This window comes from Papaver somniferum, chromosome 7 (assembly GCF_003573695.1).
Source record: "Papaver somniferum cultivar HN1 chromosome 7, ASM357369v1, whole genome shotgun sequence".
Classification (NCBI taxonomy): domain Eukaryota; kingdom Viridiplantae; phylum Streptophyta; class Magnoliopsida; order Ranunculales; family Papaveraceae; genus Papaver; species Papaver somniferum.
Genome location: NC_039364.1, coordinates 1,118,903 through 1,142,143, shown reverse-complemented (window position 1 = coordinate 1,142,143; position 23,241 = coordinate 1,118,903). Strand labels below are relative to the sequence as shown.

The 23,241-nt window shown below is 35.5% G+C and overlaps 1 protein-coding gene across 1 annotated transcript; it reads right to left on the bottom strand.

Annotated features, from left to right (window-relative positions):
• Positions 1–9,357: 9,357 nt before the first annotated feature.
• On the bottom strand, positions 9,358–11,051 carry LOC113293832. The gene is made up of 8 exons (XM_026542321.1): positions 11,024–11,051; positions 10,514–10,856; positions 10,343–10,423; positions 10,233–10,256; positions 10,095–10,145; positions 9,945–10,007; positions 9,796–9,867; positions 9,358–9,676 (listed from the first exon to the last, which is right to left on the bottom strand). The coding sequence occupies exons 2-8, from the start codon at positions 10,850–10,852 to the stop codon at positions 9,581–9,583; spliced, it is 726 nt and encodes a 241-aa protein (XP_026398106.1). The 5' UTR covers positions 10,853–10,856; positions 11,024–11,051; the 3' UTR covers positions 9,358–9,580.
• Between the last annotated feature and the right edge of the window lie 12,190 nt (positions 11,052–23,241).

Here is a 23,241-nt window from a genome sequence, read left to right as displayed (position 1 = left end):
GCCAATACATGGCAGCACTTTGTCCACCGTAAGTAAATTCATAACCACCTCGTAGACCAATGTTTGAACACCCACATTTCAAATGCCTTTCAGCACGATTGTTGCACCCTGGTCCAGCGTACACTATAATAGAACTTGCATTTGCCAATTCACTCACGACAGCCATGAGGACCAGAACCATGAATAGTACGGACACTGATTTCTTAATAGCTGTCATAGTTTCGGATATCAGACCGCCTTATGAAATGGAATGCAAGAAAAAAGAAAATCTTTCTCTATGGGTTTCCTGAAGTTGTGGATTTGTGTTTATGATGCGATGTAGGTATTTATAGGTGAAAGTATTAGAAGGACGTAGTATTACTTGTGAAGACATTAATGGAAGGAATCGATTATAGTTCATCACTTTATCATTCCCGGAGGCTGATTTGCAGCCTTAGTTGACAGGATTGCCTATTGTAGCCATAATGCACATGGTTTGGAACTGCATTCAGAATATAATATTCAGATTCAGTTTCCAAGTGATGATAAAGTCCATTTCAGAAACCGTTTTAAATTATCCATTTTATGGTGTTGGGTTTTCACCACACATCAATATTTGATTAACAATTTCAATAACTCTACAAGAAAAATCATTTAATTTTTCATTATCTTTCATTTTAAGATTTTCAAAATCTCTTCTATATGATTGAAGTTTCAACTCTTTTACCTTCTTGTTTCCACCATACTCCTTTTGAAGAATGTACCAAGCTTCTTTAGCTTTAGGAAAAGGAATTCCTCTTGGTAGAATAGTGTCTTCAACTCCTTGTTGAATGTACATGGATGCTTTAGCATTCTTCTTCCTACTCTCCTTGAGTGTATCCTTTTGAGCTTGTTCTAGAGTTGATGTATCTTCAACTTCATCATACCCGTTTTGAACAATTTCCCATGCCTCTTGAGACGTGAACAAGGTCTTCATTTTAATAGACCAAAAATCATAGTTTTCACCGTGAAAGAGTGGTATTGATGGTTGTTGTATGTATAGTCTTGAATTACTAGAACTAGCCATTGTTTTGGTTCAAAACCTAATTTTTGTTTCTTTGATTTTGGGGCTAAAACTTCTTCTTTTTGCTGAAATTTTTGGCTCACTAGGATCAGATTCACTTGATCTATGCTCTGATACCAATTGTTGGTTATTTGGGTGATTGAAGGTAGATGTTTAGGACTGATTTTTCTAATGGAGAAGTGGGAACTCTTAGTTCTTCTCACTCTCTTTTTCTCATTAACTTCTTCTCTTACAACACCTTACAACTCTAATTGCAATCACTTACATTTCTCTCTATTACAACCAACATATACTTGGCTACAAGAGAGCCAATACAACAAAACGTGTGAATGTGTAGCATCCACTCATCTAGTCAACTCCTAAATAAACATAAAATTTACACTCTTATTACATTGTTTCACTATTCAGTTGGAATCTGTCTGCAAACCTTTTGCAATCCGTTTGCCAACAGTAGAAACATTACATTACTCAACCAGTTGTAGTTGGAGCTGGTGTGGGTAGTGTAATTAGCATTGGTGGTGGCAGAGGAGTTGGAGGAGATGCTGGTAGAAGTGGAGGATTAGGTCTGGAGCATGAGATGCTTGAACTCTCACTGCTTCAACTCCTCGATACAAATACCAATGCGAAGGCTTATGGTCTGGTTCATCTTTTAATTCATATGCGATTGTTCTTTTTAACCACATGTTGGGGTCTTAGATACATTTAGATGCTGAATTTTATGATGTTCACTTCTGTGTCTGACTGTCACATATACAATATAGGTGCCTGTGCTCGTGGAAAATGCAGTCAACGCATCTGCTAAAGGCGAAATCTCGGAATGTCTCCCACGTGAAAGCTTATTTGGGAATATCTTGAGGGTAAGTATTTGTTTCTGTAATTGTTCTTACGAAGATTCTTCTAGGATCGGCTAGAATCATATACTTGGATCTTATTGGAGTTCATATTATGTGGGAGTAAGTGGAAAATAAATTCTGAACGTATGTTTTATATAGGATGATATCACTTGTTCACTTTCTAACTTACAGAAGCTGTGTATATGATACTATTGGGGTGTAGTACTACGGTATACTAAATAAAGATTAAATTTATCTAACTACAGTACTACTACTTCGAGAACAGGCGTATGGAAATGAAAATAGAGGAAGTTGTATTATTTTCTTCTTGTTTCTTACGTTTGAGTTGAAGGCTATATATATATATAGCCTAACCCAACCAATGCATGTACGGGTGGGTTTTAACATCAAGTTGCCACGCGTCCTAATTATGTGGCATCACCTTAACCGACTAATTAATATAAGCTCATCACTTAGCCTTATCCTTTACACTAAATGGTGAATCAGACATCCACCCTTCTAGTATAATTGTTACACGACAAGATGGTCGTTTGTGGATGTTTTATACTGTGAATTTGGAATGTTGTGTGGGTGTTTGTTTACGGACAGTAGTAAGACTACAGATGTGAGATAAATATATATTTTGTGTGTGCAGGTTGGCTTGTTCTCTTGTTTCTTCTTTTTTCACATCCATCTTGTAACAGTATCATAATTTTGATGGTTATGCACGGTTTCAAGCTAGGTTTAATTATCTGTAATTGTTTTTCGTTCTCTTATTGATTATTAGGATAATGATTATGCATTGTTATTTGTTTGTGGCAATGTTGGTGGAGGTGGTGGTGGTGGAACAATGGAGTTGGAGGTGGTGGAATGATATTAACATTGCAGTAAGATGCAAGCATACAATTGCATTAACACTTTTGGTGCCATATCTTCTTTAAGGTAATTTGAAATATTAAATCAGTATTATTTTTTACATTTTCTTTTTTAGTCTGTTGATGGTTTAAAGACCCCTCAGGACGAATCTGTAGTTTCAGAAAGTAGTCCAACTGCGAACTTTTCTACTCTCTGGAAATAAATTTTAGTACCCGAGGATAAATTAGTTATAGCCAGGTTGAGAAATGATTAACTTGCCTTAAAGAATGGAGTTTGTTTCCGAAACAATGCATTTTATTTTGATTTTCCGAAACAGTGTTACTGGGAAGACATGTAAATGGATAATGGTATGATGAATTTGTGGTGCAATGGTAGCACGAGTGACTCCATGTCAGTAGATGCATGTTCAATCCACGTCAGATTCACTAATTTTAATACATCAACTTTTTTGAGATCAACTTTGGTTGTTGACCCAACATTATCAAGTTTGGTTGTAGACACCATATTATTTTTTTCTTATTTTTCTTGGGATCAACTTCGGTTGTTGACGCGAGATATTAGGATCAACTTTTGTTGTTGACACCATATTTTGGGATCAACTTTGATTGTTGACACCGTACATTTTCTAAATTTTTATTTTTGCTACAACTTTGGTTATTGATTCTAGATTTTAGGGTTAACTTTGATTGTTAGCACCATATTTTTGGGATCAACTTTGATTGTTGACACTATACATAGTCTGAATATTTTCTGAAATTTTAATTTTGGCATCAACTTTGGTTGTTAACACTAAATTTTGGGGTCAATTTTGGTTGTTGATATCATATTTTTGGGATCAACTTTGGTTGTTGATACTATACATAATCTGTACATTTTCTGGATTTTTAATTATGGGGATCAACTTCGGTTGTTCACACTATATTTTATATTTATTATTTTTGGGATCAACTTCTATTGTTGGCACAAAATTTTGGCGGTGGTGGTGGCGGCGACGGTGGTGGTGGTGGCCGCAGCTGTGGTGGACCAGTGGTAGTGGAGTGGTGGTCGTTGAACGGTAGTAGAATGTTAGTAGTGGTGGTGGTGGTGGAGGTGGAATGGCGGTGGTGATAGTGGTGGTGGAATAGTGGTGGCGGCGACAGTGAAGTGGTAGAGAAAGAAATTTGTTGTATTTTTGAATAAAGAAATTGTTGTATTTTAAAATACACAAAATTGATTAAAAAAACTAAAATCAACAATTCCTGGGAGAAAAAGACATCTACATTTTGATATTGTTCAAATGGACAAAAATGTAAAAATAGTTAGGATGTAAACAGTTTCATCCTATCCATTTTCAAATACTTTTTCTTATTTTTAATTTACATCAGGATGCATCCAGTTTCATCCTCGCTATTTTTTAAGTTTAAGCCAGGATGAATCCAGTTTCATCCTTTCTATTTTCTTGGTGTCCATTTCACCCATATTAATTTTTACTCGTCCATTAGAACCATGTTTTAAAAATATTTGGACAAATGACCCATTTTCAGTTTAAAATAAATAAAAGTATTTTAGGAGGAGGGTATTAAGGTAATCGAATTTTGAATGGATAAAATTATTAAATGATATGGGTATATATATTGTTGTATAAGAGTACTAGGGTATCACTCAAGCCTTCGGTCTGGGCTCAACCTCTCGTGCGCCTTCGGCGCGTCGGACTTTATGATACGGATGCGTTGCCAATGCTTTCGAATCTTTCTGGCTTGTGGCGTCCAAATCATTTCGTCTCGCAAAAACCAGGCTTATGATAAAGTGCATCCATCTGATTCATTTGGTAAAAAGAAATTTGTTATCCTTATATTGTTTCATTTAATCCGATACTAAAACTTTTGCGCCACATTGGCCTTCGTTACATCACCCATATGCAAAAATATTTGTTTTCTTTTCTTCACCTTCCTTGTATGGTCAGATATTAATGTTGCTTTGGCAAGTTCATGATCTTTGCAAACAACTTCACTATATTCATCACTCTTATAATATTAAATCCACAAAATGATTCATAAATAGGTTACTTTATCGTATGCAAGCTCACACCATCGGGGGTTCCATGTGTGATACTACTACATTTTGCATGGTTCGCCAATAACCTTAATTTCCATTGCAACGCAATACAAATTTCATTGCAACATAATTTGAAGTCTGAAAAGGCGAAGAACGCTAAATAAGCTTAAAGCATAGAACTGAAAATTGGTTCAATCAGAAATCAATACCAATTTTTATTCGCCTAATCTAACTGATCACAATTGAACCAATAAAGTGAACAGATCAGCAGTTCAACTTGGTGATGCAAAAAAAGAACAATTTAACAAATACTAATTGTGAAAAAATTTACTTCTACCCACGGTGTTCTATATAAGGTGCTTTTAGATTAGGATTTTATTACCTTATGAAGTCCAGCAAGACCAACTTTTTTCATGTTGTTCGTGAATTTCCAATCTCACTTGTGAAAATTCACATGTGCAATGTTAACATTTGGTATATTCTTAAAAAAAATATTACGGAGTGCAATGTCTATTTTCTCTTTACGACCGATCATGAAAGAGACCCAATAAAGTCGCCCTTAATAAGAACAAACGAATGAAATAAAAGAGTAGAAGGCCTTCGAGAGAAAAAGTAATATGTAAAACACAATAAATTAAAGAAATTAGGAAAGACCCAAGAAATTTTTAAGTACGTAACATATTAATTAAATATGGATGACATGTACATTAATCAATTCCACTAAGCACATTAAGCACCGAAAAACTAAGTTACAAATTTTCACTTAAGAAAGGTGTAAAGAAGACATTTCCACGAAATAAAATCAAGCATTTATTCCGGTAAATGTGCTGCATTCATCTCCCAGAAAATTTTAAGCTCCCATGTCTTTTGTAGCTTTAAATGGTGCATGTATCTCACTGCCACAATTTCCTTGCATTTAGATGTGTTTAACACCATCTTTATGCTCAGATGTCTTTGGTAAATGTACTTGTGCATGTCGAGTCGAGTACATAAACATTTGTTTTTTGTCCGAGAATCTATAAACCTTTGGTTGCTGCGAAGTTTGAAGAAGCGTACGTGATGACAACAATCACCTAAGGATTTTTATTTCTTTTGATTTATATCCAACTGATCTTACTGGGATAATGTCTCCCTACCGGCTTATCATCACTTGAATGGTCTTCAAAAAATAGACAAAAAAGCAATAAATCATTCCGACATAAGCTTAGCATCACATAATGTAAGTTTTGTTGCCATGAAATTAAAAGTTCCGAGGAATCTCCTGAAAATTTAAAGCATTGCGGTCATGACATAAAACAAAAACGAAACTTAAAGAAAAATTTCTTTTTTTTTACCCATATATTAAGCACACTACTAAAAATTTTTATACGACTGTCGAAATATAAAACAAACAAAGGGAAAGAAAATTCAGAAAAACGTAGTGGAATTCCAACAAAAGATAACTAAGAGATAATTGGCAAATTGCAAATCCATATGTTTATTATAGAGTCTGACCGAGTTGTGACTGGCTTTTGCGGTGACATTTTTTTTTAAATATAGGCTGATGCCCTAGTCTGGAGAAAAAGCGCCCATGTAATCTTTGTTGTTAAACGGCTTCCCGGAAGCACCTACATTAACAATAACCAAACATTGAGTAAGGCTTGAGTGTTAACATGATGAAAAGATCTCCTCTGCATGAGATGAAGAAAATCCAAGTCTAGCTTGAGTGTAACCATTAACACTGCAGAGCAATCTTTATTCCAAACTCCAACTGCATATCATGAGGCAGAAGACAAACTATAAAAACGATAAAGGATAATCAAAATGAAAAACAAAAACGAAAGTAAACATATTCCATGAGTCGTTCCTTTTAGTAACCACACTCAATAAGAATGATCAATATTGGCGCCAAAAAAATTAAGAAAAAACACAGGCAAAGAAAAATGCTGCCACATCGATCAAAAAAAAGAAAGAAATGCTGCCACTTCATTCGCAACAAAAGCTAATAACATGAGTAGAAATGGTTAAATGAATGTATCATTTACAAAATAAAATTTTAAGTAAAAGGTTACGAACTTTCATAGATGGACTGGGAAAAATCGATTTCCAAGAACAAATCGTGTTTCAGTTTTGTTTTGGTTCTCAGGGATGATGATAATCAAGCAGCATGTTCGTCCTCCAATTTCTTTTGATGTTTATTACTATCTGAAAAACAAACAATGAGAGAAAAACTTAAAATCACCAAAAAAAAAAATAAAAAAAATGAGAATAATTAAGAGAAAAACTATCATGTCTCTTCATAATGGTCGGAAGAAGAAAACTAATTAAGATGAAACCAAGCGAAACTGATTTGCAGTTTTGATCTCTTTCAATTGGGGAAGTTATAGAAACTTACGAATAACTTATCTGGAAGACACCTAGGGAGAAACAAAAGGAGGCTGTGACACGTTATTGCTGCGGTTTTCAATTTTGCCAACATTTAATAATATAACTTGACCCTTCTTGAAAGACAAAGAAAGGTGAATCAGGTGATACTGACGAAAAAGGAAGGTGCAGATATTCTCCTGTTTTATTAAAATATCACGACCACTAATTGTTTTCCCCAAAATTATGGAAGGACACACAAATCAATTAACTATGACACAATTTAATATTTAGTCGTATTTTTAGCATATTCTGACATACATGCTCGGTATAAGTTATGTATACACTGTAATACAATTTAAGATGAAAATGCGAGCTATACGATGAGACTGAGTTGCCATGATTCCGGTGGGAAATGAGGCTATTCTCTTATCATTTTATTCCTATTTGCAAGAGTAGTGTGCACCTTGGATTGACCCGCAAAAGAAAAAGAAAAAAAAGGTTCATCAGAAAAGCCATAAACTTATACCGACACGCCCACACATGAAAGACAAAGAAAAAAAAGGTTCATCAGAAAGGCCATAAACTTATACCGACACGCCCACACATGAGATTCAAGCTATCGCATGCATATGAATCTTGGTTTAATTTTGTGGATTATGCAAGTCATGAACTTGCATTAAAGGCCGATCGAAATTGTTTCAAAAGCACGGCCATGAGAAAAAATGAAGGTCACAGAAATGACAGTACATGAACATATCATTTTCGGCCGATAATCTGCATGTACGTAAACCGATAATCGGCCGATAATGCGCATGTACATAAACCATTGGTTACATGAACATTTCATTCCTTGGTGACACCAATCACTTTAACGATTTCTAGATGTTGTTTCCCTATTGGCTTAGAATCATTACTTCCATGAAATAATGGTGTCCCTGTGCGCATAATATTTTTCATCACCCTTGACAGATGGGAAATCCCCAGAAAATTCAACGGATTACTTTCAAGGCATGAGGCGAAAATTATTTTTAAAATGAGAAATGATGGATGTTGGGTTAGGGACTGTTGAAATTCTGATGTAAAACTTGAGGGTGACACCGAAGAAATATTGTCTCGGACCTCTTCATTTCAAAGCTATTGTAATTTTCATCCGAGGTTGGAAAATGCATTTGCTGCATTATACTCCCAGATGTGTTTCGAAACGAAGTGGATCTGGCGTCGACTCTGTCATATATTTCTCTCAACGCTGTAGGTGGTTCACGTAGTAATGGAAGACGAACTTTTCGTTGAAGACAACATGTCCCAATTTTTGGGGTTCTTAGAGACGAACTCGTAAGTTTTTCTGTCATCCGGTGCAATTCCCCGCAATGCCTACATTTGACATCCATTTGTCCCAGAAAATGGCTTCCTTCCTTGGGAGAGATCAGTGATAATTTCCAACCTGTAGCAAACAAAGAGATTTTAAAAGTAAATTTCAAAAAAACAGAAAACTTTACAAAGCCAGTACTTTAGAAGGAAAAGCAATTCAACATCATTAGATTGTAAGGCAGTACTTCGAATTTAAGCACATTCTCATCAATTACTATCAGAAATTACCACAATTGAATTCAAAGGTTAAACAACCAAAACAAAAAATACTCTTCTGGGAATTTGGGGAAGATAAGAAGATAGAGATAGAGAGTTTGGAACAGTTTTTGACAAAATCGTGGAAAAATGGTGAATATATAGTGAGTCCGTTATGGATAAGTACGTAAGTTATAAAAACTACTCCTACTTTCTTTGCAAGCGGTTAAGGATCAGTAGACGTACGTTCCAATACAGCGGTTTTCGGACCTTTAGTTGTCTGATGCGGAAAGACAAAGAACGGTGGATATGTGTACCCCTAAAGAAACGGACGGAGGGGACCCTCACCTTGTTGGTCTAAGAAATCACCACCAGTAATTCTCTTTTGCTGACTCCATCCGGACCGCTCTTTGTCCCCCTCCAAAAGGCAACTACGTCAATGCCTGCACATATCCGAATTTGCTAAAAATAAAAGGATATATGCAGGCATTGAGAATCTTTTTATGGGGACAATCCTTTTTTTTCACGAAGTACTAAACTAAAAATCTATAAAATTAAAAGAAGTATTTAATTTTACAGTAACACGTCAGGATACACTACATTTGTTGTTACCGTATCTAAACACACATTTGATTCATTGGTCAACAATAAAGTAATTCTCCTTGCAGCAGTACACCTAGACAATGCGACATATAGATGACCATGGATAAATACTGGAGTACGTAAATAAATGCCCACATACTTCACCGATTGTCCCTGTGATTTATTAATAGTCATCGCATGTGCAACGCGTATGGCAAATTGACGTCTTTCCATTTGTATATTTAGCTCTTTGCGTAGAGGTTTGCAAACAACATCCACACCTCTCAATTGTCTTTTCTGCCATTTATCCATTTTTAGGGTACATTTTCTTCACCACGTTTGAGAATGTAAAAGTGTTTATGAGGAGCATGTGTCGCCAATGAGGAGCACGTACAACAATCTGAGTATAAGCAATTCATTAGTTCTGGCATTTCATAAATAAATGCATTGCCGCAGTCTTAGCAAATTAAATTCAATTGATAGAAGAAAAAAAATTAATGGGAATGATCTGAGTAGTACCTTATGTTTTTGCTTCCATTGAGGCCCATAGTGCAAACTAAGATAAATTATGTCTCCCATTTGCCGTTCTTTCTACAAAAATTTGTAACTTTGTGTACATAAAAAACAAAATGACTGGTAAGAATGTTTGAGAATGTGATATCGTTTACCTCGGGAGTAGCAACGTATTTTTTCTTCCCCAAATCAGTCACAATCAGCCGGTCCTCAATCGGCTTTTATCATCAAATCATGGAAAGTACATCACATATCATGGAAAATAAAATAAAATAAAACTGATAGAAAACATAGAATGAACAAGCCTTCATATCATGGAAGTCAATCAGAACACCATTCCTTGCTAAATGTTTAATCTTGTGAAATCGAGAGTTTCCGTTAATATGACAGTCAGTAAGCTAAAGTGCAAGACATCTAAAAATATGATTATTGGATTTTCTTACCGCGTAATCTAAGTCACGATCCATCTGTTACAACAATTAAAAAGTGTGAGACACTAATAAGTAGGTATCAATCATTGTTGAACTAACCGTGTGCCAATGAATTAGCATACCTCGCCATATATAGATAAACATGGATAATTTGTGTCCAAGAACAAACCATTAGTTGTTCGCTGCACCACACTTTTTTTGGCCTGAAAACTCAGCCACAGACTTTCAAATTTCAATAGCCTAAACCAAAGTAAGATATGATCAGAATCAACAATACAATCTTTGAAAAGTACCTTTGATGTATTCTTCCTTGTTTTCGTTCCTTTCGTTTTCGATGCGCGAATCTTTTCTACTTGCATGGCTGCATCCCATCTTTGTTTTTGCATTTTCTCTTTGTTTAACTGAATTAGCTTTGTTACAAACTCACCTGTAGTTGAGGAGGGTATTCCAAATTCCGGGCCGGTCACACTATTTCGTACAATCTTCCTGTGATTGCTGGTTTGATAGATGTAGTTGTGCCTAACTGTAACAGGGACTGTGGATTTCCATTTGCAAGGAACAGTTTTCATCACTTTCTTCGTGCGATTAGGGGTGTTAAAGATGCAACTGTGGACATATCTCACTGCATCCATGAATCTAGCGAGATATGAATTTTACAAAAAAGATAAACAATCAAACCTCTCTGATTTTTCTCGTAACACTGGTGGTATTCGCTGCTGAATCTACAATCCAGTATATCAAAGGAAAAAGAAACAAAGTTGGACGAAAAATGAAACAAATTCAAAAAAAGAATCAAAACTTACCGATGAAAACAAAAGAAAGTGATGCTCCTGAAACAGGGATGAAAGCGATCGGTCAAAGCCGATGAAATGAAATTGGATGATAAGTAAACCCGTGGAGCGGTTATATAATTTGGAGTCCGTTTTTAAGGAAGTTGGAACAGGGGAATAGTAAGACATGTAAGTAGTCCACGTACACAGCTTTTGTCTTGGATTAGACACGTTTAAAAAAATCAATTAAAGGGTAAAGTTTCTTTGTTTCCGTTTTTTTGGCAGCTCAAAAAAGGAACGGTCGGATCTATTCCAAAGACAACTGACGGTGGATCGGGAAAAAAGGCACTCTTCTATAGATACAAAATCGTGGCCACTCATTGTCTTTCCTACGACCCATCCCGACCACTCTTTGTCCATTCCAAAAAGGCAATTGTGTTATAGTTTATTGATATTTGTTGGGTGTCAAAACTAAGGTATATAATTAATGTATCTTTAAAGAGTGTCCGCAAAACAAAACGATTCCATTAGCTCCTATAAACCAGCCGTTAAGTATATACTAAAAATTAGTTTTCTTTTAGATTTAGTTTTAGTTTAATCCACAAAAAGGTAATAGGATAATTACATACTCCCTCCGTCCCACTCTTAAGTGACCTATTTGAAATTTGCACAATTTTTAAGACAAGTAAGGAAAATAGTATTTTTAATCATTTTTTACAATTATACCCTTATGAATAATAACTAGTGAAATTTAAAAATGGTTTATCTCTCAAAATACTCCACGGATGTTCGCAAATTTCATACAATTGAAAAGCATTTTAAAACACCTACGTAACGAATATAAACATGCCTATCAAATTATACATATTTCATATATTATTTATAATTAACTAAAAGGATAATTCCGGAATATCTCATTGTTTAGTGATATAGGTCACTTATCATTGGGACAAAATCTAAAATCAAATAGGTCACTTAGGAGTGGGACGGAGGGAGTATCTAATAATGCCAGAAAAAATAATGCCTAAAAGTTAGGATTCTTCAGAACGAAAATCGACCGCTTTGGGTGGTTTCAAAACGAAAATAATCCCTATTAAGTGACCATTGAAATACCCTAAAAAAGAGTAATAAAACTTGCAGAAAGATGAAATTTGAGAAATCCATGATAACATTACATAAATTTTTTTCAGTAATTGTTTCTCTTAATGATAACAAAATTGTATCTAAAAGACAAGAAATAGTCCTGCGTCAAAACATGAAAAATGTGTTTATTATTGGGATTGATCCTTGATATTGAGAGCTCCCAAATTTATATGGATAAATAGGGCTTCTAGAATAAACAACAAGAGGATTAGCAGTAACACCTTGTTGGTATATGTTCTGGGAAAGAATTCCTTGTGGATAAATGTTGTGTGCATACATCGACTGCCAGCCACTTCGATTATTATTATACGTGGAACACCATTGTATCTTGATGAAAAATGCTGAGAGCAATGCTGATGTAAAAGGTTTGGACGTGGATTTTCTATACACTAGATTTGTGCCCGTGTTACATAACGGGATTTTTTTTTATTAACTTTGCATGTGTGGAGCTTCGCCCCGCCCCACCCCATGGTGATGTACTTTTGATTTCGTGTACGTTGGGCTTCGCCCGGCCCTGTGGCGATGATTTAGTATGGCTGAGCGAATATATCATCCTCAAATGGCTTTTGGCTTTCGGTTTAGGGTTCGAAGTACACAAAAACAGATTGACACGGTTTTCAGGTATTTTCATTGGAAGTGATTATCATCGGCTCAACATAGTGAAAGCATCACATGAAGCCCCCCGATACAGAGGTTTTTTATATTCCAGAATCATTAGTTTAAAGAGCCACACTTATAAGTAGGGAGTGTTGGAAAACGATTAATAAAAAAATAATTTTTTAAAGTTTTAATAAAAAATTATAATTTATTGTTTTCTCTTGTGAATGAAACTTTTTAGTCCCACATTGTGGAGTTTCCAATTTTTAGTAGTTTTAAGAAACTATATAAACCTTTTAGTCTCATATCAGGGAGTTTTTCTTCTTAAGTTGTATTTGTCAACTATATAAACAAATTCATTACTTTTGTAAAATCTATGGGAAAGGGGTTGCTCTATATTTAGAGGGACCCCCAAGGGAAAAAATATTTTATATTGTTTTCTCAAGCGTTCGAGATTTTCCTTTATGGTTTTTTCGGAGTTGCCAAGCTCAAGTTGAGCATCTGTGTATTAGGGTATTTTATCCTGGAGATATCCGTCCTGTGAGGACTATAAAATCACTCTTGAGTGTATCTGGGCGCTAATGTCTTAAGGGAAACGTGTTGAACACTCTGTTTTTCCAAAGTTTTTCCTTGTTGCTGTTGCGGAGATATGGGTAACTCATTTGTTTCATCAAATTGATCGCTTCCATTATAAAGGAGTTAAGTATCAATAAGTTTTGCTTATTTGATTTTTCTTTGTTTTTGATTATTGCACCCAACAATCTTAAGACATTCATATTTGTAATAATAAAAAATGGTTGATTGGTTTGTGAATCATGGATGTTAATTGTGAAGTGAAAAACAAAAAATGAATTTTTGGTCAGCTGTAGAGTTTCGAGTTTATCTCTTAACCTAGAAGGAATTTTGATGAACCCTTTTGACACAACGTAGTAGACATCCTGATAGTTACTCACGTAAAACTTCAGAAATTTTGGAGTTGTAAAAGTATTTTTTTAATATTTTACAAAACTGAGAAACGTTCCTGACAAAATTCTGACGGGCAGAATTTTGTTGTTAACTAAAGTAGTTTTTATGGGGAACCATGAGTTTTTTGATATGGTGGTTTAAACGAAGTTTATAAATCTAGATATTATCTTCAAAACTCATATTTTATCTGAACTAAGGTTTGTGAGATATGGTGTATTAGGTGATTGGGAAATTATCGTGTCTGTGGTCAGAGTATAAACGAAGTTTGTGACATGAAATTGAAAAAGAACATGGCTACCAGGCGCATGTGGATGAACACAAGTCTTCCAAAGCTGACAAAGGCGAGAACATCAAACACAACTCTAAGCATAGTCTTCATAATAAAGGTATGTTTAGTAAAACTGAATCCGGCATTACTTTAATTAAGGGTGATTGTTATGTTTGTAAAATTCCTGGCCATACGGCAGTAAAGTGTAGACAACATAAAACCTTAATAAGTAGAAAGTTAATGCTAATTTACTTGAAACAAATTAGAACGAGTTCATTGACATGATGTCGGAAGTTATTTTAATAACCAATGTGAGAGACTAGTGGGTGGACTCTGGAGCCACTAAGTATGTTTGTTGAAACAGAGACCTGTTCACCTCTTATTAGAGGATAAGGGATGTCGAAAAACTCTATATGAGTAACTCATCTGCGACAGAGGTTGCATAAAAGGGAAAGGTCGAGCATAAGCTCATATCTGTAATATTCACACACTAAATGAAGTTTTAATGTTCCGAGCATATGAAAGAATCTTGTATCTTATTCTCTTGAAGATGGTAAAAGATTGAAGATCTTAATTAAATGTGGAAAACTTGTTATAACTAAGGGTATTGATTTTTTAGGCAACAGTTATAGGACTTAGGGTCTATATAAGTTTGAAGGAAAATCTAATGAAGTGAACATAGTTGATTCTTGTGCTTTCTTTTGTGTGTCTTTGAATGTTTTGCATGGTAGACTTGGAACCGTAAAATTATAAGTCAATGCATAAATTGCCTAGCATAGGCTTCGTACCCAAATTTAGTTTGGATCTTGAACACAAAAGTGAAATGAATATGCTATAAAATCTTTTAGCACAAATGTTCATAGTAATTCTAATTCCTTAGAATTAATTCAGTTAGGCCTAGTTGACATGAGTTCAACCCAAAATCACTATGGTAAAAGATGGTTTATGACTTCCGTAGATGATTGTACGAGGTACTATCTTGTATACTTGCTTAGGGATAAGGATGATGCCTTAGAAGCCTTAAGATGTATAAACTTGAAGTTAAAAACCAATTAGAAGCCTTGAACATAATAATTGTATCCTTAAGGAGATATTAATTGCCATGTTGATTAGTTCGGGATTACCTGCGGTCTTGTGGGAGGAGGCAGTCCTCTTAAGTAGTATATCCTGAATATAGTACCCTTAAGGATCAGATGAAACTCTATATGATTTATGGAAAGGTAGATGACCTTCTTATGAATATGTTAAAGTGTGGGGATGTTTGACTAAGATTGTCATTCCTCTTCCTAGAATAACTAGATCAAAACCAAAAATGTTGATTGTGTCTTCATATAAGGTATGCTGAGTATACTTCTACATATAGATTTTTGGTTGTGTGTTCTGATTTTTCATACTTTGGTGTGATTTTTCTGACTTTGTTGTGAATACTATTACATAATCTAGGGATGCTGAGTTCTTTGAACATGTTTATTCTTAAACCTGTACCTCATTAGAGATGTGTTGTTTATCCCCTAAATTTATTTTCAAATAGTCAGAACTTATCTTAAAGGAAGATGAAGTGAAGGTTGAGTATAAGATAAGTAAAACAATTAGACTTGAGACTTCTTATAAAGCCGACTTCATAACATACCTAGCGTAGTCTAAGCCCTGGACTTGTAAAGAAGCCTTGATATCTACTGAAACCCCATTCTGGTAAGAAGCTTCATTTAGTGAAATGGACTCAGTCCGTCGGAACCTGACTTGGGAGGTTTATAGTTTACCTCCAGAGAGTAAGACCATGAGATGTAAATGAGTCTTTACGAGGAAACATTAGGTATATGGAACTGTAGAAAAATATTAGGCTAAGTTGGTAGCTAAAGGCTATAAACTAAAAGAAGGTGTATATTTCCTTGATTCTTATTCACATGTGACGAGATTTACTTACGTTGAGATGCTAATTGTTATTGCTGTCATAAACAAATTAGAGATACATTAGATGGATGTTAAGACAGCTTTTTTAAAATCATGAATTAGATACAGAAATTTACATAGACCAACCTGAGGACTTTGTAGTGAAAGGTTATGATGACAAAGTTTGTTAGTTGAACAAAATTTTGTATGGTTTATAAAATAAGTACGTAAACAGTGACATGGAAAATTTGATCATGTGATAATGTGTAGTGGATTTAAGTTAATGAATCTGACAAGTATATTTACAAGTAACTTGTTAAGGATGCCTGTGTGATTGTATGTTGATGATATGCTTATACTTGACACAAACATAGATGTGATTAATTCCACTAAAAACATGCGCTGAATAAGAACGTCCACTTGAAAGACTTAGGCCATGTTGATGTAATCTTAGGGATGAGGATTAGAAAATAATCTAACATATGTAGTCTTAGTCATTCTCATTATTTTGAATTTGTGCTTAAGAGATACAATCGGTGTGATTGTAAGCCTTCTTGTACTCCGTACGATTATTCTTGTAGACTCAAGAAAAAGGGTAATGGAGTATCTTAACTTGATTACTCAAGAGTTATAGGATGTCTGATGAATTTAATGAACTGTAAGAGTCCATACATTCCCTATATTGTGAGTAAGTTAAGTAGATATAATTGTAGTCCAGAGCAATAGCATTCAGATGCACTGAGTAGAGTATTATGGTACCTAAAATATTCTATTACCTTTTATTTGATTTATCTAAGGTATCTTGCTATCCTTGAGGGACTTTGTGATGTAAACTGGATAGTTGACTCAGAGGAGTCTAAGTCTACGAGTGGATATGTTTCACTCTAGCATCAGGGTTTGTTTTTGGAAGATTTACAAACAAACATATATTGCTCAATTCATTATGGAATCTAAGAGTATTGAGTTAGATAAAGCACGAGAGGGGGCCGAGTGCCTCTCTGGCATAGGCCTGTGCCAGCTATATCTATACATTGTGTTAGCCAAGATATAATAACTAAAGCTGAAAATAACTAATCTCAATCGGTATTATTTTTATTGATTGGATAAAGTCCAAGGAGAATATCGCGCAATTTTTGACGAAAGGTTTATCCCAAGACATAGTTAGAAATGCATCGAGGGGGAAGGGGCTTAAGCTCATAAATCAAACTTGCCATGAAGGATACAAAACCTTGCTGACTGGAGATCCCAAGATCAAGGTTTCGAATGATACAACTAATTTGTGGTGGGTAAAGGTAAACACTATCAGAGAATTTTATTTTATGTCCCTTGCCTATGGTGTAGACGTGATAATGTGACTGCATGTGAAGGATGACTTTTAATAAATCTTAATGAGTTCTATAGTTTCAATTTAAGATTGAAGTGGGGTGTAGCAGTAACACTCTTTATGGAAACTCACCTATCTGAATGAGGAAGTGGGACGCTTCCTATGAGAATATGAGCTTTGATTCTCTAGAGCATTCTGAGAAACAGGATATGTCCAGGGCCAAATTGGACAAAACGGCACGTGCTTGGCAGCAATCTTGGAGATATCACCCGTGGTTGTTATCGTGAATTACATCAAATGCTAGAAGTTCAAGACATAGTTCACTGTCTCTAGCAAGTAGTTCCAGTAATAGCTCACTAAGCAAAGGTTCAAGACCTCATGGACACCTCTGCCTAAAATGGTATGTCCTGCGCTTTTTATGTGATTTTCATTTTGATGGTTTTGGTATTACTGGAACTTAGGACCTAAAGGTCACTAAGGATTCACTAGTTCATGCTTTTTCACTTTGGTGAAAGATACCTATAGTCTCACCATATGAGAACTAAAGATGAAAGCTCTCAATACTATTCTGATTTATGCAATCCATAGTATGACCCTGGGGTCAACACACTTTTGTGTGAGGGAGAGGACGTAGAAATGACTAGTATGATTTCAACACTTGCACGATCAGTCTGTTTGGATCGTGAGGTTGGGATGTTGATTTACCAAGATCTATCTGCGTTCCCATGTTTTATTGAGTTTTCATTCATGTGGGGGATTGTTAGAAAACGATTAATAAAAAAGCAACTTTTTAAAGTTTTAATAAAAAATTAAATTTTATTGTTTTCTTTTGTGAATGAAACTTTTTAGTCCCACATTGTGGATTTTCCAATTTTTAGTAGTTTTAAGAAACTATATAAACCTTTTAGTCCCACATCGGGGAGTTTTTCTTCTTAAGTTGTATTTGTCAATTATATAAACAAATTCATTATTTTTGTAAAATCTATGGGAAAGGGGTTACTCTATATTTAGAGGGACCCCCAAGGAAAAAAAAATATTTTATATTGTTTTCTCAAGCGTTCGAGATTTTCCTTTATGGTTTTTTCGGAGTTGCCAATCTCAAGTTGAGCATCTACTACATATGCTAGTAGTAGGTGTATTAGGGTGTTTTATCCTGGATATATTCGTCCTGTGAGGGCTATAGCATCACTCTTGAGTGTACCGGCGCTAATGTCTTAAGGGCAACGTGTTGAACACGTAACTCACTCTGCTTTTCCAAAGTTTTGCCTTGTTGCTGTTGCGGAGATATGGGGAGCTCATTCGTTTCATCAAATCGATCACTTCCATTATAAAGGAGTTAAGTATCAATAACTTTTGCTTATTTGATTTTTCTTTGTTTTTGATTATTGCACCCACCAGGGAGCATATCTAAACCTAGTTGTGGCAGTTCTCATTCGAATATGCAATCATTGAATTTGGTACACATGGTTAAAACTAACTTATTCATAGATGGGAATCGTTATTTGAGAGGTGGGTTTGGAAGAACCAGTAATAGATGGGAATCGTTATTTGAGAGGTGGGGTTTGGAAGGATCAATAAGATAGGTTTCTTCGAGGAGTCACAATGATGAGTGTTTCTGATCAAAAAGGAAAATGATATACTCGCCGTTGAAAACCCACTGTGAATACACCGAGTGACACAAAAAGAACCGGGCCGTTATAAATCCCTGGGTGATGGGTCCTAGGGGTTTCTCTCAGTCGGTGATTTTTCGGTGAAAAGAAGATGATCTTTCATGTCTCCTCACTTAAATGCACATTAGAAAGAAAAACAGGATTAAAATTAACAATGGGCATTAATGAATCATGGATTCCTGGTCACTGTTGTTCGTGAATCGTTGTTGAACCATCTAACAGAAAATAAAAAATAAAATATGTAGCGTACGTCAACTGAATGTGAAGATAAACTGTTTGATTGGCATACACATATACGTAAAGAAAGGCCAATTCCTTTTTTTTTTTATGTGTCAATGATTTCCTTTTTTAACATGAATTCTTTTATAAGAGTTACACGTTTTTTTTTAATTTAATGATTTGGACATCAGTTTTGTCCACTCTTACTAAAGTACGGTTAAGTATAGATGTAAACACGGTGTAACTAAATAATTTAAGTTTAAATTCTAACATAAATATTATCTACCTATTTTTTTTCAACACTGTTACTAACGGATAGTTAAGTATTTGACATATCCAAAATGTAACCAAATTTTAATTATACAAAATTGGTTAAAAAGACCAAAACCAATAATCCTGGGTGAAAATGACATTTAGCTTTTGATACTGTTTAAATGGACAAAATGTAAAAATAGCCGGGATGTAAAACAGTTTCATCCTACCCATTTTTAAATACTTTTTCTTATTTTTAATTTACATCAGGATGCATCCACATTTCAACCCATCAGGTTGAAATGGATGAAAAAGATATCTTGAGAGCTGTCCACATTTCAACCTGATGTACATCGATATTCATTTTTTTCCCGACAAATCAAAGGGAAAATTTTATAATGGAAGTTGCAGTCACCAAAAGAGTGACAGAACTATCAAAAATATAAAGAAATTCACAACATTAGCAACTGCCAACAACAGTATTCCAATTGCTAATAAGCTAGAGATTCCACTAAACCAGCCGTTAACATGGATATTCATTAGTTAGAGGGCTACATAGGAGCTTATATCTAGACTTCCACATAGGAGCTTATATCTAGACTTCCGGGTACATAGCATTGAAGAAATAAGACCACTTAATATTGTTTCAAAACGGGAGATGCACTTACCGTTAATATCAAACTAATAAGAGTTTCAATGATCACATTTTGTTATTAACCAAAATAAGACTTCTGCATTTTTGGAAATCCTAATTTTTAGGCATTATGTAATTATCCTGTTACCTTTTTTGGATTAAACTAAAAATAAGAATAAAAGAGGCATTATGTAATTATCCTATTACCTTCTTTTGGATTAAACTAAAAATAAGAATAAAAGAAAACTGATTTTCGGTGTATAGTTAACGGCTGGTTTAGTGGAGCCGATAAAGTCGTTTTGTTTTGTGGACACTCCTTAGAAGAGTGTGCACAAAATTGAACTCCCGCAAGTTTGACAGACATTGAAGCCCGGAGTCGAGATCCTCGTGTGCCCTCTGATCCCGCAAATTAAATAGAGACACGTGTCCTTATTAGTTGTCTTTCCTTAATTATTTGTGTTTCCTTAGAACCCTAAAGTTGCCTAAACTATATAAACACCTGCTGTAATTCAAGGAGGAGATCAAATCCGGGGATTACAATATTGTAGATCAAATCCAACTTTGGGCGAAGATGATGAAGTTAGCTCTGGAGGAAACAGCCGGAATACATCTGATTATTTTTCTGATTCTGATGAAGACGAAGATGGATATGCCTCCTCTATCAACTATTGTTACTCAGAGGAAGAGACATGTTATGTCCCTGAAAACGATGATGCATGTGATGAAGATCGTGCGAAGTCCCAAGATGAACATGTAGATAAGACTGAACGTCTAACTGAAAGTATCTCTGCAGATGTCAATGAACGAAGAGTACCAGATTTTAAAATTGATGATAAGCCACCTCTTGTTTATGTTAATGCTGAAGACGCGGATGCTTCGATGTTAAGAGAGCCGCACTCTAGGGCTAATTGGATGAGGACTTGGCCAACGACAACCAAGCAAGCTTTTGTCAGCGTCTACGGTTTCTTTAACCAAGCAAAAGGCTTTGGAGGATACGCAGTTATTGTACGCAACATGTCTTTAACGCCAGTAGCTGCTTCCGTCCAGTACACACGGTACGCGATATCTATTCTCCATGAAGTGTTGATGGGATTAGAGGCTGGTATCGATCTTGCTTTAAAACATGGCTGTTCTAGTCCTACTGTACAGTGCAATTCCAGATTAGTTGTTCGGCTTCTCAGCAAGGTTGCCTCTGACAGTTGGTACTATTTGTATGTACAATGAAAATTGTCCCTCTTATGAATAAGTATTATTTTAGAAAACTGGTGCCTCTCATTGAAACACTCCAAGTAAAGCGAGGTTCCTCTACTTTTGAATGGGATTCAGGGAAGAAGGAAGCTGCGCATTGTCTTGCAAAAAGGATAAAAAAGCGGGCACTGTACCATCACATTCTTTTTTACATGAAAGTTACGGAAAAACCTGAGGATTTTCCAGATGAACTAGTAGACATACTGTTTCAGGATGCGTTCCCTATCCGTTACTACACCTTGTATAGCGAAGAGGTTACGACTAGTTCCAAGGGAGTAAAACCTATGGCAGAAAAAGGTCAGGGTGGTGATGATGTGGTCGGCGGCAAAGAAATTATGTTTGGGGACGTAATTGCTTATGCAGCAAGGTTGGCAATTAAAGGGAAAACAGCAAGGTTGTAAGATCGTCACTTGAGGAAATGAAAGATGAGAAAGCTGTTAAAGGCTCCACCACTGTTGAAGAAAGTGAGGACAGTTCTCCCTCAGATGGAACTAGCTAGGGTATGGTCCCAGTAAAACTTTACTGGATACAAATGAAAAGGTAGGGACATTAAAAGTCAAGAACCCATTCATGGTTTATCCGACTTCAAGATTAAAGATTTACTTCTCCAAGGGAATCTGAAGTAGGACGTGAATCATGATACTTGTATTGACTGGTTATCCGTCTTTTCTTTTCTTTTTATTATTTTATGTTTTTGATCAGAAAAGAATATGATGTCGACCACGAATTTCGAACTCCGGCTCACTGATATCGTCACATTTTATTTTATCGTTTCTTTTCGGTTTCCTTATGGTTGAACTCCTAGTATCTATGGACTTGGATCAGGTGAATAGGGTTGGCTCATCTTAATTTCTTTGCTTGATTAAATGTGAGGGAGGAAAAAAACAATCAGACCAATTTGTTTTCTTTGAGTTTTCACTAAGAGCACACACCATGAACAAGTTCATATTTTGCATAGTGAACCGATAAGGGGCCCATTACTTTGAGATTTCCCACAGTGCAAGATTAAGCCCGCAACTTTTCTTCGGCCGTGGTGGGAAAACCAATAAATATGTTGGTTCGCCCATCCGTTTTTAATGTTTATTCATCACATATTAATTGTCCTTAGAGCAAAGGTTATGGAGTGAGTGTTTTTAACACTCATTCACCGCCAAATTGAGTGTGGATCGAGTGAATTAGTGTTTTTGTGACCATGGAAGCCTAATTTCAAAGACTAAGCGGCGGCTGAATATATGCCTCCTCGTAGGTTTTTCCTTTTAATAATAATAAAACCTGGTTCTCACATCCAAGAATTTTAAATTAATAAAATTTTAAAAATAAGTTTGGACGCAAAGTTTTAGCCGTTTCTCTTTTCTTTTTGTTGCGAACCCCACATTTTCAGCCGTTATACTTGGGCGGATGAAGATTAGCCGTTCAGTGGAGACTTTTCACCACTCACTCGTCTCAATGAATGAGCCAGTGATTCTGGGTGAAAGTGTACTCGATCACTGCCTATAACAGCATCAAATTAGAGCAAAATGAGTGAGACTCATTCATATTGAACGAGATGCTCACTCCATAGCCTTTCTCTTAAAGCCAAACTCGTCGAACAGCAAAACGAACTTTTATCGAGACCAATAATAAAAACGAGTAAACTGCTTTTAGTAGTTACACAAAAACGATTGCATTAGTGAAATACACAAACTAGAACCCCCGACTTAAACTGGTTCCAAGCAACTGCACACTAACAAGATACGAAGGAGGACGCACAAGATTCAAGTATTCTATCACATCTCTGCTTTTCAATTACTTACCAAAATGCTTTGTCGCAAAACATGTGCATAAAAACAAAAGCACATTCACAAGACTCAATCAGGTACTTAGAATTAAATCATCATCATCAGTTGGATCTTCAGATATTTTTAGCATGTTCGATCCTATAAACTCAAAATAAATCCTGTGAGCAGAATAAAAGTACATGATCAGGGACGGAGCCAGCGGATTGTAAGGGGTTGCACTTGCACTCCCTGCCCAGCTGGCTCCAAAGCCCATTTTAGGCCT